This window comes from Vulpes vulpes, chromosome 12 (genome assembly GCF_048418805.1).
Source record: "Vulpes vulpes isolate BD-2025 chromosome 12, VulVul3, whole genome shotgun sequence".
NCBI classification, from domain to species: domain Eukaryota; kingdom Metazoa; phylum Chordata; class Mammalia; order Carnivora; family Canidae; genus Vulpes; species Vulpes vulpes.
In genome coordinates this window covers 24119587-24137537 of record NC_132791.1, presented here as the reverse complement: position 1 = coordinate 24137537, position 17951 = coordinate 24119587, and the positions used below count along the sequence as shown (strand labels likewise).

Here is a 17951-nt window from a genome sequence, read left to right as displayed (position 1 = left end):
TGAATTATACAGCTTTAAAATATTTCACCACTACATATGATGTTTTCTGTTAGTTATTTGAAAATACTCTTTACTAGATTAAGGGGCATTTATTCAGTGACTGGCAGAATTCCTAGCTCTAACAGAGAGTGATTAAAAAGTATAGCCCTATAAAAATGTTAACACTTAGAGAAATTAAGTGACCTGGTATACAGACAGTCTCCAACTTACAGTGATTTGACTTAGAATTTTTCAGCTTCTCAATAGTGTAAAAGCAATACACATTTAGTAGAAACTGTACTTCAAATTTTGAATTTTGATATTTTCTCAGGCTAGCAATATGCAGTACAATGTTCTCTTTCTCTCTCTCTCTCTCTCTCTGGATAAACAAAAAACTTTATTTACGGAAAAAAATATATTCAGAATTCCAAATTATGATGAATTTCTTTTTTTTTTTTTTAATTTATTATTTGACAGAGAGGGAGAGTACAAGTAGGCAGAGCAGCAGGCAGAGGAAGAAGGAGAAGCTCCCTGCTGAGCAGAGAGCCTGATGCAGGGCTCAATCCCAGGACTCTGGGATCATGACCTGAGCCAAAGGCAGACGCTTAACCAACGGAACCTCCCAGGCGCCCCTGTGATGAATATCTAGTAGCAAACATATTTAGATATGTTTATTATCAATATTTAATTTTAAAAAATCTGTCCTACTAAGAATCCTAGAAGAAGACTCTAGAATACAATATACTATCATAAAAGATGATTTAATTTCAATGAGCTACAAGGTGGATGGGAATCTTTTTTTTTTTTTTTTTTAAGATTTTATTTATTCATGAAAGACACAGAGGAGAGAGAGGCAGAGACACAGGCAGAGGAAGAAGCAGGCTCCATGAGCCTGATGTGGGACTCGATCCCAGGATTCCAGGATCACACCCTGGGTCAAAGACAGGCGCTAAACCGCTGAGCTACCCAGGGATTCCCAATCTATCTTTTTTTATATAACAAGTTCAAGCAAGGGATAGCTTCCTAATTATTCATTAAAATATCAGTTTGAAGAAGTGATTCACCTATATACAAATTTTTTTTTTATATTTTCAACAGGTATGGTGTGTGTGTATATACTTTAAGTACAGTGCTGTCCTATGATACTGGGCAATGACAGCAAACTGCAGCTCATGAGGGTAAAGAACAATACACTTAACCATTCTGTACCCTTATGGGCATTTTGTTTTTCACTATCTGTAAAGTGTTCAGTAAATTACATGAGATATTCAACACTTCATTATAAAATAGGCTTTATGAGGCACCTGGGTGGCTCATTTGGTTGAGTGTCTGATACTTGGTTTCAGCTCAGGTCATTAACTCAGGGTCATGGGATTAAACCTTTTGTCAGACTCTATGCTCAATGGGGAATCTGCATGAGATTCCCTCTGCCGCTTCCCCACTCTCATATTTGCATACATGCATTCTCTCTCTCTCCCCCTCTCCCTCTCCCTCTCTCCCTCTCTCTGTCTCTTTCTCTCTCTCAAATAAATAAATAAATAAATAAATAAATAAATAAATAAATAAATAAAATCTTTTAAAAGAATAAAATAGGCTTTGTGTTAGATGATTTTGCCTAACTGTAAGCTAAGGGAAGTGTTCTGAGCCCATTTAAGGTAGACTAAGCCGAGCTATGATGTTTGGTAGGCTAGATGTATGAAATGCATTTTTTACTTAGAATATTTTGAATTTATGATGGTTTCATCATTGTAGTATTCTTCTCACTTTATTTGAAAATTTTTTAAGATAAGTAGCTAAACAAACAAATATAGACCACATAGTCCTATTTTATCTTGAAATCTGACTCTCCAGTATTGTTAAGAGTACTTCTTTAAGTGGCTAAATGTGTAGAAGGTACATAATAATAGCAGTGCCCAGATTTCCCTTGGTTTGACCCTTGTGGTAACTCTGTAATAACTGCTGTTCAAAACTCAACCTTTAAAAACTATCAGTCACAGTATTCTCAGCTGCAAAATGTTAACTGAGTCACGATTATTCAGAAATGCTGTAGTGAATACACGGGAGGTCTCTAAAGCATGGAAATGCACCTTTGTGTTGTTGAGAGACCATATTATATAGTAGAGCGAGAGCTCCAGGGTCAGATTTCCTGGATTTGAATCCTGGCTTCACAAGTCACTTAGCTCTGTGATGTTGGGTAAGTCATGTATTCTTTCAAAGTTTTAATTTTCTTAAAGATCTGTGGAAATGGTGACAATGTGTACCTCCCACAGTTGTAAGGATTAAATTATGATTTATCCTCAGTAAATTTAGTTATTGATGAGAACTGGCTCTCTGGTTTTTTGTGGGGTTTTTTTAGATTTTATTTATTCAGAGAGAGAGAGAGGCAGAGACACAGGCAGAGGGAGAAGCAGGCTCTATGCAGGGATCCCAATGTGGGACTTGCTCCCAGGTCTCCGGGATCACGTCCTTTTTTTTTTTTAATTTTTTTTTTTTAATTTTTATTTATTGATGATAGTCACAGAGAGAGAGAGAGAGGCAGAGACATAGGCAGAGGGAGAAGCAGGCTCCATGCACCGGGAGCCCGACGTAAGATTCGATCCCGGGTCTCCAGGATCACGCCCTGGGCCAAAGGCAGGCGCCAAACCGCTGCGCCACCCAGAGATCCCCGGGATCACATCCTGACCTAAAGGCAGACACCCAGTTGCTAAGTCACCCAGGAGTCCCTGGCTCTCTGTTTTTGAAAGCCTTTTGAATTTTTCCATCTTAGACTGATGACCTATGATAGTCTTCACTATATAGAAATTCTTCTTTAAATACCCACTGATCGGGATCCCTGGGTGGCGCAGCGGTTTGGCGCCTGCCTTTGGCCCAGGGCGCGATCCTGGAGACCCGGGATCAAATCCCATATCAGGCTCCCGGTGCATGGAGCCTGCTTCTCCCTCCGCCTATGTCTCTGCCTCTCTCTCTCTCTGTGACTATCATAAATAAATAAAAATTAAAAAAAAATACCCACTGATCTAATATAAGAAAGAAATGCAAATTTAAAAATAATACAGGGTGGGCAGCCCTGGTGGCTCAGCAGTTTAGTGCCGCCTTCAGCCCAGGGCGTGATCCTGGAGACCCGGGATCGAGTCCCACGTCAGGCTCCCTGCATGGAGCCTGCTTCTCCCTCTGTGTCTCTGCCTCTCTCTCTCTCTCTCTCTCTCCCTCCTCTGTGTGTGTGTGTGTGTGTCTCATGAGTAAATAAATAAAATCTTAAAAAAAAAAAAATACAGGGTGCCTAACTGGCTCAAACAGTAGAGCTTGCAACTCTTGATCTCAGGGTTGTGAATTCAACCCCCATGTTCAGTGTAGAGACTTTTTTTTAAATTAATCATAAAAAATGCCATCTATTCTATTGCAGAAATTTTTAAATGGCAAGTCAAATTCAGCCCACAGATAAGTTTTATTGGTGTTTAAATTTGAATTTATGGCCAACTAATCAAAACACCAAAAAATCTGACTCGAAAATTTGAAAATTAAACTTAAGCTAGACTCTTATGGACATTAAACTTGCAAGAGACTTCTCAGTGTTAACAAAAATTGTACTAAGTGCTAAGATGAATTTTATCTCTTTACAAAAGAAAGACATAACTGGATATTGGTGAGATGCCATGAGACTCGTCCACTGCCAGTCAAAACACAAATGGGCAGTTGTGGAAAGCACTCAGACTGTTACTCACAAGTCTGACATCCATACCATCTCACCCAATAATCCCACACCTGGAAACATTTTCCAGAGAAATAACCTTAAAAGTTTTTTGCCCAGGGATACTGTGTCACTTAAAATATTCAGAAACTGGGGAACTGTTAAACTAGGGAATGTTTAGGCAAATTATGGGAATAAACATAATTAAAAGATTATGCAGCTATTAAAACAGTAAATTTGAAAAACAAATAGTAATATGAGAAATGCCAATCATATGATGATAGATGAGGAAAGATGCCAAGTTGGGTGTTTTTTTGTTTTGTTTGTTTCTTTAAGATTTTCTTTTAAAATAATGTACACCCACTGTGGGTCTCAAACTTATAACCTCAAGATCATGAGTCACATGCTCCACTGAGCCAACTAGGAGCCCCAGATGACAAGTTTTATATACACTAATTGCAACTACTTAAAATGAAAGGAAGAAAAAATCTGAAAGGAGGTGTATTAAAAGATAGTACTTAGGTTATTAATGGAATTCTTTACTTTATTTTCCAGATTTTCTGTATTTGTCTACTTATGTATCTGATGTTTAGGTGAAACCTTAGAGACAGCCATCCCCTACTGACCACTCCCAGTGCTCTCATTCCTTGCCCTCCTTCTCTTCACCAGCTAACCCAAGCAGCCAGTGTCAGCCCATGTGATTCACTCAGACCCACATAGATCTGTCTTGTTCATTTTCCTCTAGGAAGATAAGATCATATATTGTCCCAAGTTGTTGTCCTTTCCTTAATAATTGGGTTTACTGAAAGGGCATAATTAATGTATTAAGAGCTTAGGACATGGTGGGCACTCTATTACTATAAGAAGTTTTCCTCTCTTCCTTTCTTTTTACTTATTTCTCTCTTATTTTCAGGCGGTTAGCAGAGGCATTTCATATTAGTGAGGATTCCGATCCTTTCAATGTACGTTCTTCGGGGTCAAAATTCAGTGACAGTTTAAAAGATGATGCCAGGTATGTAACTTGTTACTTTCTTTCTTAATTGTGGCTTACAAGAGTGTTTGGTCTTTTAAGATATAGTAACTAATATGTACACCTCTGTGATTGAGCCAGTTAAAGTTTATATATCTAAGAGATTATATGATGTTTAATAAAAATTCTTTCTTGGTTTCTCACAATTGTTCCCTTGAAGAATTGAGCATGGGGGGCAGGGGAAGGAGGGGTTGGACCCTGTGGTAGAAGTATGGGCCTCACTGAAGCTTGGACTAGCCTGAACTGAAATATCTCTGGGTGCATTCCACTTTTGGCCATCCACATGGGCCCTTGCTTATGTGGTAACGGCTCTTATTTTCCTCCTGTCTCCTGGCCCTCCAGACAGCTTTCTCCTTCATCCTCAGCTTTCTCATATTAGTTTTCTTATCTTCTCTTCCTTTGTAAATCATAGTCAGTCTTCTGTTATCTGACAATTCCTGACCTCTTCCATTTTTCTGCCTACATTGTTCATTGTCTGCAGGTTACGGGCAGAGAGGTGGGTGGAAGGGATTTTCAGAAGAGCAGGAACAGATGATATTAACTGTGGTGATTTCTCATTTCAGGAAGGATTTAAAGTTTGTCAGTGACATTGAAAAAGAAATGGAAGCCCTTGTGGAGGCCGTGAATAAGGTTGAAGTCAAAACATCCAACTGGACGTGTCTCTAAGGCCAGCTTGATCAAAAAATCAAGTCCCAGAAACACCACCAGTATAGAGTAGTGATAGGAAAAAGTTACAACTTCTTGACAATCCTTATCTTTCCCAGAAGCCCAGCCATTATAACATCCACGGAAGCCTTGTCCTGGTTCAGCAAAGATATCCTCAATCAAATTCAGCACAAATAAAAAAATCTTAGCTCAGTGCCTAAGATTGGATGAAGCAGCTCTGGACATCCGAGGGTATTCAGTAGTTAACAGCTGAGTGACTATGTAGGGTACTTAGGAAGATATGATCTCTGAGGGATTATTGTGTGATAGGCTATTGTATGATGGTTCCTTATTACCCCCAAGCAGGGTAGAAACTGTTGGGTTAAGATCAAAAATTGGGTGACTATAGTTGAAAAATAATGGGATGGACTCCTTCAAGAGAGTGAAGCCCTTGTCCTGAAGGTAGCTAGAAGGGAAAAAAGTCTTTAATTTAGCCGGAAGCAGCCCACCCCAAGGTGGCTCCCTCTTTATTCTGTGGGGACTGTGAGAGAGTACAAGGTGCCTGTATTAGTTCCATATCTAATGAAAATGGGTTTCCTTTTCACCATCTCCCTTAGCCCCTGCCCTTTCTCCCTTCCTTCCTTCTGTTCCCACTTCCCAGGATACTAACATGTAGGAGAAAATGGAATCGTTCCTAACTAGGAAACCTGCACAAATGTATTTCTCTGCTAGTTTGTCTGTACCTGTACACTCATAATTTTTAGTGTAGAACATATTTTTAGAAGAAATGAGATTGTTTTTTTTTTTTTTTTTATGTCTTCAGTTTATTTAGTAATTTCTTGTGTATATCACTTACTCCCAAGTTCCTAGCCCCTCAGGAAGAACTGTTATACTGTCCACTTAGTTTCTTTTCATTTACCCTTGATCCCTATCCCTGGCCAGCTGCTCCTATTGTGGCTCACAGAGTAGATGAAGGAAGTGCATTAGCTCTCATCCTTCCAAACCCCTCAGCTTGCATGGCAGCCAGCAAAATACTATATGCTGTGGGCCTCTAAAACTCAGCCACTTATGCTGACCCAGCTGTTTTGGTGAAGTGGGAAGGGCCTTTGTAAGTATATTCTGTTTTCAAGATGATTTTATCAATCAGTCATCTTTTCCCTCAATACAGGGAAAGAATAGTAAGAAGAGCCACTGCTTCCCTCCCATGAATAGAGACCACCGCCGGATCATCCACGACCTGGCCCAAGTGTATGGCCTGGAAAGCGTGAGCTATGACAGTGAACCAAAGCGCAATGTTGTCGTCACTGCAATCAGGTGGGTTGATCTTGCCATCACAGGAGGAACTGCTTGTTATGGCAGGTTGGACCTCGGAAACAAGGTCTATCAGTATTTGCTTGCCTTACTTTCTCTTCTAGAAGAATAGAAAATCTGCTTCTGGGCTAGCCATTCTGACATGATCAAAAGGTCTGAACCTAGGGCTCCTGGGTGGCTCAGTCAGTTAAGCATCTGCCTTCGGCTAGGATCATGATCCCAGTATGCTGGGATCAAGCCCCACAGCAGGTTCCTTGCTCAGCAAGGACTATTTCTCCCTCTCCCTCTGCCTGCTGCTTTCCCTCCTTGTGTTCTTTCCCTCTCTGTCAAATAAATAAAATCTTTAAAAAAATAAATGAATAGTGATCTGAAACAGAGAGCAAAAAAGCCCATGCCTCAGTCTATAGGATAGACATGCCTAAAGATATCCAAGGTTCTTGTCTGCCCCGATTCATGAGTGACACTGAAGGTAGTAGCATTTCCTCAGGCACAGGGAATAGACTCTCAGTGCCTTCCCATCACATCAGTCTGTCCCTTTTTTCCTTGTCATCCTGGCAGGATGGAAACAAAAAAATGCTGGACTCTGTGATTCAAGGTATCCCCTGTAAAAACAGTGTTTGCCATGAGAGGAAACTGAGGCTGTAGTGTGAGCCAGGAAGTGGCAAGGAGGATCTAGAATCATTGTCAGAATCTGACAGAGTTGGTAGGTCCTTACCAATAAAGAAAACTCAAGTATAGGAGGGAGAGGAAGCAGGTAACAAGCCCAGACAGATGTGGGTGGAAGAGGGTTAAATGAAGGTGACCATGCCTGAGAAGGGACAGGTCACATTGGAATATTCAACAGCATCACAGTGAAAGTCATGACTGAATTTCCAGCAGTCTGCCTGTCTCCACAAACAATTCTCACTTTTCAGTACTTTGTTTTCTGACTTATCAGGGGAAAGTCCATTTGTCCTCCTACCACGCTGATTGGTGTCCTTGAAAGGGAAATGCAGTCACGGCCTCCACCACCAATTCCTCATCACAGACATCAGACAGACAAGTAAGGATCCTTCAACTATTTTCCAAAGGCCCTATCTATTCAGAGAAGCCAGCAACGGCTGAACAGTCCAGGACTCCACCAGCCATTGGTGACTTCTCAGGCCTAGCCTTGGGGTGCTTTGTTCAAATAAATAAGGTTTGACTGGGATGTCAGACATTTGTTCATACCAGAGGGGTCCTAAGTTTAATGTTTATAATGCCCACTTCCCCTCAGGGGAAGAGTCATTGGAAATAACTTCCATGTTGTAGGTGATGACATTGGGAAGTGGATTCAATCTATCACACCAGAGGACTTAGGAACATCATCACATGATTCACAACAGTTATTCTGGAGGTGAAAGTGGGATAGTGGGTCAGGGTTGCAATGAAGGTAGAGATTTTTGTGTTTTGTGTTTCTACTTCTCTATGGTTTGAATAATTTTTACAACAAAAACATATATTCATGATTTAAAGAGAAAAGAAAACCACATCGGCAAGCAGCAAGTCTCAGACAGGAGCAAGAAAGGAACACTATCCCTTGCTCTCTTTTTGAGGCAGCATTGCTGAAAGTTGCTCTGAAACCCAACAGCGTCCCTAATGCTGTTCTGGCCTTCATCACAGAAGCCCTACCAGGACCTCTTATACAAAACCTCTAGGAGGGTGGGAAAGAGCTGCTGACAGGGTTACCAAGATGGCTATAGCAATCAGTGTTCTGTAGGACCAGCCAGGACAGCTAGGTGTTGACTATTGAGCATTACCTTGGCAAGGATTAGTGTAGTTGCTCAGGACCAGCCCTGCTTCGCTCCTGGAGAGCAAGTGGCCTGCATTCTAGTCAGCCTAGCTACATATCCACAAGGGCAGTGGTTTGGGAAATGTAAAGGTATTCCACGCATTATTCCATAGCCATGCCCAATACCATCTTGACATAACCATGTGGGATCTTTGACCTGTTTAAGCCACGCTCTTTTCTTTCCCCCTTCGTTTGCTTTATTTTTGTATAAAACCTTATTGTGGAAAACTTTTAAAGTAGAGACAGTAGTGTTAATATAGTGAACCCCTATGTGCACATCACCAAATTTCAGCAGTTCAAAGCCCATGTGGGCCCACTGTCTTATCAAAGCTTTTTTGCAAATGGTAAATCAGCTGATCCTTAACTTTCTGAAGACCTCAGACTATTTCCCCCCAACAAGAAAAGATTGATCATTCTTTGTTTGCTTTTCAGGAGTCCTGTGAGCAGTAATTTACAGAAAATAGCCAAGGAACCAGTAATTGACTACTTTGATGTCCAGGACTGAGAAGATCAAGATGCACTTAGATAAAAGAATGATTAGGTGTGATGGGACTCGTTTGCCAGCAGATAAATCATGCTTGTTCTTAACTGTCTGATGGACTCACACACAGCCTCACATAACTATCTTGTACTGATACATCCAAAGCATGAGTGTATCAGAGATCTTTCATCCGCTATTCCGTCTGTATAAAGTGTTTCAGTATGGCCAGATCTCTAATTAGATGGTCACTAGTGATTCAGTCATGTATTTGCAGAGGCTCTGCCATCACTGCGATTGCTTAGAGGGCTGGGGGAACATTGGGTTTGATTTGGACAAAGCAGAATTTTAGCCTGAAAGTGGCACTTAGTCATAGCCTCAGTTGTCCCAGTTACCCATCCTCCTCTTAAAAATATCTGCAACATCAGCTGCATCTCCTTTTTGAATTAATCCAAACTGATCACAATCTTTGGAAAGACACAAATGAACTTCTCAGTCCAAAATACCAAACGTTGAATTGGTATACCATATCTGGAATCACATGTGTTGTGTTAAACTTAGCTATCTTTTCTGAGTCTTTTGCCAAAAACTCTCATAGGTCTATCTGGCTAAACTTTTCTTAGGAGTTCTTAATGCCATCAGTTCTCGACCTAGGAAAGGAGGGAGAGTGCTTTACAGAATTCCATTTTCTAGAGTCTTGGGGCATGGCTCATGTGACCTCACTGAGCCTGGCTGGTGACAGTTTAACTATAAAAACCATGGTAGTAGAATACCATAGAGCAGGTTCCTCCTCCTACCAGGTTTGCACTATGGCCTCTGTATTAACTAATGTAGCCCTAACTCTCCCTCTGATTGAGAAAAATCTCAGGTGGAATTTACCTTTCCTGTGTTGCTTTCTCTCAGGCCTGCAGCATCTGTATTAGCTCTCCTAGTCTCTGAGCTCTGGACTTCTGTTTAAATATTCACAAAAGTATGTGGACAGTGCAGGGCTTATTCCAGCACCCTCTGGAGGCATTCTTGAGTCTCTGTTAAGGCAGGCACATTGACTGTTAACATTAGTTTACCCCTCTCTGCCTTGACACTCCTCCAGCTTGGAGGCTGGACTTCCAATAACTTCTTTGTCCAGAGCAAGCCCCAGAGCAACACAAGATTTCAGAAGTGATGTCACAAAATCGCCATTTTTCAGAGAAAGTAGGGTCACCCTTTGGTCCTAGCCCAGGCAATCTACCTCGAGAGGCAGCAGGTACAGGAAGGAGCAAGAAGAAGCAACTGGAGGGAGGAGACAAAACTACAAAACTGCCTCTGTCTGGACCCATATTTAGTACAGGGTCAGTGGCCCCAAACACAACAGGAAGCCCACGAGCATGTTAGAACCAGTGGTTCAGTGGATGAACTGCCCATGGAGTACATCTCAGAATTCAGGAGGCAGGAGACCTGATTTTAGATGCCAGTTCTGCCACATAACTTGCCACTTGGTCAAATGGAGAAATCACCTGCCTTACCAGGGTTGTGAGGATTAAACAAGATACAGGGAGGAGCCTGATCTATTGTGGGTGCTGTTACATACTTGAGGGGCACCTGACTGGCTCAGTAGAGCATCTGACTTGATCTCAGGATCATGAGTTCAAGCCCCATGTTGGGTATAGAGTTTACTTTAAAAAAAAAAAAAAAAAAAAGCACCTGGGTAGCTCAGTCAGTTAAGCATCTGACTCTTGATTTTGGCTCAGGTCCTGATCTCAGTGTTGGGAGATCAAGCCCCTCATTGGGCTCCACATTGGGCATGGAGACTGCTTAAGATTTTTTTCCTCTGCCCCTCGCCCCACTTCTCCCACTCCCCCTTGCCCTCTCCCTCTCTTAAGAAAAAAAAAAGATACTTGGTATCTGGAAAACATATAAGCGTCTTCATATTAGCCAAGTAAAGTCATAGAATGCTAAACAGATTTCTTCTGGTGAGTGCTTATGTGCCTACCCCATGCAGCCTTGTGCTAAGGCTATATAGTCTGTTCTTTCAGTTAGTAATCAGCAGAGAACACATACTTGAATGATTTTTTTTTTTTTTTTTTTAGATTTTATTTCTTTGAGAGAGAACACATGCAGGGGGAATAGCAGGAGGAGAGAGAGCAGCAAGCTCCCTGCTGAGCAGGGAACCCGATGCGGGCCTCCATCCCAGGATTCTTGGATGGTGACCTAAGCCAAAAGCAGACACTTAACTGAGCCACTCAGGTGCCCCACCTGAGCAAATATTTATAATGAAATTGGTTGATCTGGCACAAATAGGTCATTAGTCTGTCATTAAAAGCTAAGAACTATAAGAGGAGTTTCCTGTGGTACTGTAGGAATGGGTTAATTTTCATGGTTGGGAGAAGGGAAACAGGAAGAAACATTTAGGCTGAGTCCTAAGATGGTAGACTGCCATTAGGGGAAGGAGAGAGTCTTTTTTTTTTTTTTTTTTTTTGGAAGGAGAGAGTCTTGCCAAGAAAAGGTAAATCATATAAGACAAGCCCAGGAATATGGTTTGTGGTGGGGTTGAGGAAAGATTAGTTGTCCAGAATGGGCAGACAAGTAGAAGAACAGGTGGTGAGGCTGAGAGGTGGAAAAGAAGAGGTCAGCTGTGGAGAGCCATAGGGAGCCACTGGAGGGTCCTAAGCAAAGTATGGCATGGTTGGGGTTTTGATGCAGAGTGGGAATTACCAGCAAATGTTTTCTGTAAAATCCAGATAGGAAATATTTTAAGGCTTTGTGAATCTTAGTTTCTGTTGCAGCTACCCAATTCTGCCATTGTGATGTCAAAGTGGCCGCAGATAATACATAAGCAAATGAGCATGACTCTGTCCTAGGATCACCTTATTTTATAGACCTTGAAATCAAAATCTAACACAGTTTACATGTCACAAAATATTGTCATTTTTTTCCAGCTATTTAAAAATGTAAAAACCATTCTTAGCTCATGGGTTGTACAAAAACAGGCAGCAGGCTAGATTTGGTTAAGGACCTTAGTTTGCCCACCCTGTTCTAGAGCAGTGTCTCAGGCAGAGTGTGAAGAAGGGATTGGAAGATTAACTTTGAGGCAAGCAGCCCAGCCAAGAGCTGTAGGAATGATTGAAGTGAGAAGATAAGGATGATGGACATTGGTGCCGCAAAGGGAAGAGATTCGGGAGATCGGATAGGCTACTCAGCCTCAGCAGGGAGCTAACACCCCTTGGATCACTGAAGGGACCCCAGAGCCCCTCAGCAAGGGGAAACTGCTTCTCATGGGATTGGTGGATCCTCCACTGAGCAGTGGCCTTGGGCAAGACTACATGAGCATGGACTAAAGAGAGCCATTTGTGGAGGAATCGGATGGGCACCAAGACCTCACACTATTGCTTACTGAGGAATCAGGTGACAGCACCCCTTCCCCTTCCAGCCCTACTATCCTTCACCAGGAGATTCTTTATGGGACCAGAGCTTTACAGGGACCCAAGTTCTTATCTCTGGAATTCCCTCTGGCTTGTTTGAGAGAGCTGCCTGCCAGTCTGCAGTGCAGTGGGAGGTTGTATTCAGGCTTGGAGATGAAAGCAAGCCCTTGTGATTGCAGAGTCTGTGAGGTAGCTCTGGATCCTGTCCTGGACAGGCCAGAGAACAGACCATGGAGGGGAAGAAAGAATGCCAATCTCGTAGGAGAGGTTCAAAGTTTCAAACAGTGGGTCCTGTGATTTAGTTTTGGGGGTGGGGCTCCTCGCATAGTGTCAGCCTTCTTGCTTCATGCCTGAAAGCCTGAAGACCTTGCTTTCTGAGAACCTGCCAGTGTGACTTTTAAAATGGGAAGGAATACCTGGTCACCTTTACAGACCTGCCTTCCTCATCAGTCCTCTCATATGCCCTGCCATACCTGTTGGGGAGTTTCTTCTTCCTGAGCTCCCTATGTGGCCTCAGCACAGATGTCCCATACCATCTCTTTTGGCCTTTAAAGCTCACAAATCCCCAGGGAAAGCTCTAAACTAACCTAACCCCTTAGTCTACAAAGGCCTAGCCCAGAAGGGACAAGGCCCCATGGGTTCACACTCAGTGTAAGCCAGGCAAAGGCTGTAATCTAGGCTTTGGGTTTCCCAGCCTAGAACTGCCTCTAGGCCAGGAAGGGTCTGAGTCCTCAAGAAAAGGGCTACTGTCTTCTCCAAACAGAATTCCCCTGGAGTCCTCAGTGGCCCAGGCTGCTCTCAGCCCCAGGCTTTATGTGGTCACTCTTCATAAGGCATAGCCTCCTGGGAGGCCTGGCTGCATATAACTCAGCTAAACTGCTAGGATGCCTGATTGGCTGCTTCAACTCAGTCTGAACCCTGGGCAGTTCGCTTCCAGTGTCTAGGCATTGATCTCCCCATCTATCACGTGTCTGTCCCAAGCCATTGGAAGGGTAGTGAGGGGCAGCCCGGATGGCTCAGCGGTTTAGCGCCGCCTTCAGCCCAGGGCATGATCCTGGAGACCCGGGATCAAGTCCCGTGTCAGGCTTCCGTGTCAGGCTTCCTGCGTGGAGCCTGCTTCTCCCTCTGCCTGTCTCTCTCTCTCCCTCCCTCCCTCTCTCTCTCTCTCTCTCTCTCTCTCTCTCTCCCTCTCTCCCTCTCTCTCAAATAAATAAATATCTAAAAAGGGGGGGAAGGGTGGTAGTAGGGTAGGTAGACAGGATCTAAGAGATGGGGAGATTCTCCCAGTGTAATGTGGCATCTTAGCACAATCAAGCCTCAAGCTCATCCCAGGACTGTCTCACAGCATAGCTCACTTGGGGGAAGGAACAAAGCAGTTGCAAAGCTGCTCTGGCAAGGGCTGGGGCCTTTAGTCAACTCCCTTTCAGTAACCCCAGGTTGGATGCAAGGGGGAGAGAGTCCAAGGTACTCATGCACCCACACTTCACCAAGAATCTCTTCTGATAGTAGATAATAGCTTTGGACCACTTAATATACATCAAGCTCTGTGCTCCTCTCATTCCTCAAAGACCCTTGAAGTATGTATGTATATGTATATACATACGCATTAAGATACATTGATTTTAGGGAGTGTGAGAGTGAGGGGAGAGGGAGAGAGAATATCAAGCCGACTCTCCACTGAGCGCAGAGGCCAATGCAAAGCTTGATCCCACGACCCTGAGATCATTACCTAAGCCAAAACTAAGAGTCGGACGCTCAACTGATTGACTCACTCAGATGCCCCTGAAGTGTACATTCTTACTATCTCCATTTTAGCAGTGGGGAAACTAAAGGTTGAAGTTAGGTCATTTGCCCTACTTAGATCACTCAGTGAATAATTAAGGGGATCTGAAATTCCATAAGGTCCGACTCCAAAACCTATGTCTTCCACTACACAGAACAAGGAAAGCTCACACAGAGTACCTTGGATTCCCTGGGGCTGTATTATCTGGCAGGTCAGGATAGATGGGATGGAAGTTTATACTGTGTCCCAGTGTAGAGTACACCAGCAACCCCCAGAAAATGGGACGTTTTTCCTAGAATGGCCGCTGGGGGGCAGTATGTATCCCCAAACCAGGAGCCTGGGGATGGGTGAGGTAGTGCTTCACTTTGCCTCAAAAAAAGCTCTTTAAAGTTTTTAGTAGAGTTTATAACCAATATCTTTAAAAATTATCACCTTTCCATTTGTTTTTTTAATACTGTTTTGTTTGTTTATATAAACAGTGTAAGCACAGAGGGGAAAACAAAAGTCATGCAGATACCTGAAGGAAGAACATTCCAGGCAGAGGGAATAGCCATTGCAAAGGCTCAGTGGTGGAAACATTCCATGTACTTTGAAAGAACAGTAAAGCCATCTGGCTACAGGGAGAGAGAAGCAGGGACCTGGAGCCCATTGGAAGGCTTAGGGCAGAGGGATGAAATGATTTGGCTTATTTTTTTTAAAGGAACACTAACTGCTGTATTGAGACTATACAGGTGAGTCAGAGCAAAAAAGCTGGAAGATGATCAGAAGACCACTTCTGTAATCCAAGAGAGGTGACTGGCTCAAACCTGGGTGATGGTGGTGGGGTGATGAGAAGTGGTTGGTTTCTAGATAATTTTGCAGGTAACACCTATACGATTTGCTAACAGCTGGGATGTGGATAGAGTATGAGACAGAATGGAGTCAGGGATGACTTCAAAGATTTTGGCCTGAGCAATGAGAAGATTGAATTTGCCATTTACTGAGATAGGAAAGAGTGTGGGAGGAGCAGGCTTGGGGATGAAAATCTGTCCAGTGGGTGGTTTTATATGGGAATCTAAAGTCTGGAAACAGGATTGGACAGGAGATCTAATTTGGGGAGCTGTTGGCATATAATGGTATTTATATGTTGGGAAGGAGGGTGAAAGAGAAGAGGTCCAAGGACTGTGCCCTGGGCATTCTCCATCATCTAGAGGCCAGGGATCTGAGGACAGGGCAGGAGTCAGACATTTCCAGAGCCAGAGTTGAGGGTTGAAGCTGGAATACTCAGTGCTACAGGGAAGTCCTGTGTGGTAGGGGTCTGGAGTTTTCCTCCTGGTTGCCTAAAAGAGTCTTGGCTTCTCTTGCTTGCCCTGACCCATCTGAACCTTCTGAGAGAAGGGACCAGTCCCATGGTACAAGTCAAAGGCTTCAGAGTATTTGGGATGCTGGGCCTTTGCTGCCTTCTCTCCTTTAGCCATCTCGTAAACATAGGTGTTCCCAGGACTCCATCGTCTCTCCGTGGGCCACCTCATCTATCTGCAAGCCTTTACATGCCACTCTGAGCCCTATCTCTAGCCCAGCCTGTGTCTATCCCCAGATGCCCCACAGGCACCTCCAGGTCAGCATGTTCAACCTCTAAACTGTTTCCTTGTATATACACCACCACCTTCCAGTCTCCCCTGCCCCAGCACTGAGTCCTTAGGAGTTCATCTTTTCCCTGATGTCCTTGACCTGGGGCCAGAAGCCAGAATAGAAGTGGAGGATCTGGTGCTGGGGGAGGACGGGAACACGTTCTTGCTGGTGCTGGCTGGACTGTTGTCAGCCAGGACCACCCCCATCTGAGGAATCGGTCAGTATGGCTTTGGTTGGGTCCCTGGAAGACTCAAAGGCTCAGTCCTAGATTTTTGACCTCATCTGTGTGCTTGGGCATACCTAGCTCGTAATTGTGTGTCCTCTCTGCCCCTGACCCAGCCTCTGAACCTCCAGCTGCCCTCATTCAGACCCCCCACAGAGCCCAGAGCATAGAGCATCCCCTCCAGCACCCACCCATCCCCTTGACTCTGAGCACAGACATAAGCGAAGACCATGACCTCTGACAAACTCTATCTCACCTTGCTTCATCATAACAAATGCCAATGGCAAAACTGAAACCTGAAATACCTCATCCCTCTGAGCCTCATTATCCCCATTTTACAGATGAAGAAACTGAGGACCAGAGAGGTTCGATAACATGCCAAAGCTCAGTGGAGGGCACTTAGGCGTTTGGGGTTATTTGTTACTTGGGGGGGGGGGGCGTCTTTGTTTTTTTAGTGTTTCATTATTTTAACGTATCTGTATATAATATATGCATGTTCATAGGGTATATTGCACAATTTAGAGACAAAACAAAAAAACTAGCCAAAACCAAATTGGTAAGGACTAGAATTCCTACTGTTTACCCCTTACCAAGCCAATCTTCCCAGGCCTCAGCATTCTTGGATATAAGATGGGCATGAGGATATGAAGACCACAAAAGGGTGTAAAGTGGTAACAGCAAATACACTGCCCACATGCCGGGCATAGCTCATTTTCTCATCCCAGCAGCCTTGTGAAGTGGGAGCTATTATTATCTTCTTACCTAAAGTTATCCAGCTAGTGAGTGGTAGAGCCAGCATTTGCATCCAGCCTGGCTGCCCTCTTTGTGCTTTTAGGTGCCACAGTATGGACGCTGTGGCACCCAGGAGAGCTGGGTCATACCTCTTTCCCACTTTAGGTTCGGCAGAGGTCAGTGCATGGCCACAGCCAGGCTGCACAGCTGAGCAACCATAGCTGCCTCCTACTGAGGGCATCAGCACCCCAGCCTGGCACAAGATGGCTGCTTCCAACTTTTTCTGGGTTACAGAACCTCATCCTGAGGGAAGAGACAGACTAGCCAGACCAGAGTGCTGCCTGCGAGTGCCTTCCCTTGGAGGCTCTGAGTGGGAGTGGGAGAGCAGGCAAGGACAGGGAGTGAGGGGCTTTCCCAAAGCCAGGACCACCAGGCTGAGGAGCTAGCCTTTATCTGGCAAGCCCTGCAGTGGCCTGGCCTGAGGCTGGGGATGTTCCTGCCGTACCCTGTCCCCATTTCAACCATAGCCTCAGGGTGGAGGGGAGGGAAGTGGGGTCATGACATGAGACTTCAAAGTACTGGAAGAAGTCACACCTGGGGTCTACCCTAGACACCAACGCATCCAAGCCTCAATGCACAGATAGGGAAACTGAGACCCAGAGAAGGGAGGGGTCCTGTCTAGGTCACACAGTCTGAGGCCAGGGAGCAAAGACAGGACTTTCATGACTCATATCCCAACCTGACTCCCAGAGCTAAATGATGTGTCACCTGGATCCAGCCAAGGAGTGGTTATAGGAGAGACTCTGTGTGTGTGAGAGAGAGACAGACAGACACACAGACACACAGACACACAGTAGAGCTAAGAGCCAGGGACCCACAAGGCACCATGACACCCACCCACCCTATTCTACTTCATTCCCTTCTGCCTGCCTGCAGTGAGACCTGCCCCTCTCTTCCAGAGACCTCCCTTACCTCTGCCCCAGGCCTTGGTCTTACCTCTCCTCTGGGCCTGGCCTCAGTTTTAACCTACTTGTCTGACCTTACCTTCTTCCACTCTTCCCTCCATTTTTCCATTCCAGCAGCAGTCCTCCATGCTCCCACCTGAGGGCCCTTCAGTGGCTGTTCCCTCAGCCTGGCATGCTCCTCTCACAGGTGTCCACACAGTTCACTCCCTCTCCCCCTCAGATCTGTACTCAAAGTCAGATTCTCAGTGAAGTCTGGTCTTTACAGCCCCACACACTACCTGTCCCTTTCTCCTGCTTT

General features: G+C 44.3%; 1 protein-coding gene across 10 annotated transcripts in view; it reads left to right on the top strand.

The window, feature by feature from the left end:
* NFX1 (nuclear transcription factor, X-box binding 1) overlaps positions 1 to 9368 on the top strand; it is a 77254-nt gene extending 67886 nt beyond the window's left edge. For 4 of the 10 annotated variants that reach the window (XR_011995502.1, XR_011995504.1, XR_011995506.1 and 1 more), the window contains 5 exons: positions 4581 to 4679; positions 5261 to 5364; positions 6511 to 6656; positions 7591 to 7695; positions 8896 to 9368. Coding sequence is in view for 3 of the 10 variants with exons in the window: in XM_026008971.2 (XP_025864756.1) it covers positions 4581 to 4679; positions 5261 to 5327; positions 6511 to 6656; positions 7591 to 7695; positions 8896 to 8968 (490 nt within the window). In the remaining 7 variants the exon portion in view is untranslated. The remainder of the gene's footprint in view (positions 1 to 4580; positions 4680 to 5260; positions 5365 to 6510; positions 6657 to 7590; positions 7696 to 8895) is intronic. The other 6 variants (XR_011995503.1, XR_011995505.1, XM_026008971.2 and 3 more) reach the window with 2 other exon arrangements.
* Positions 9369 to 17951: the final 8583 nt, after the last annotated feature.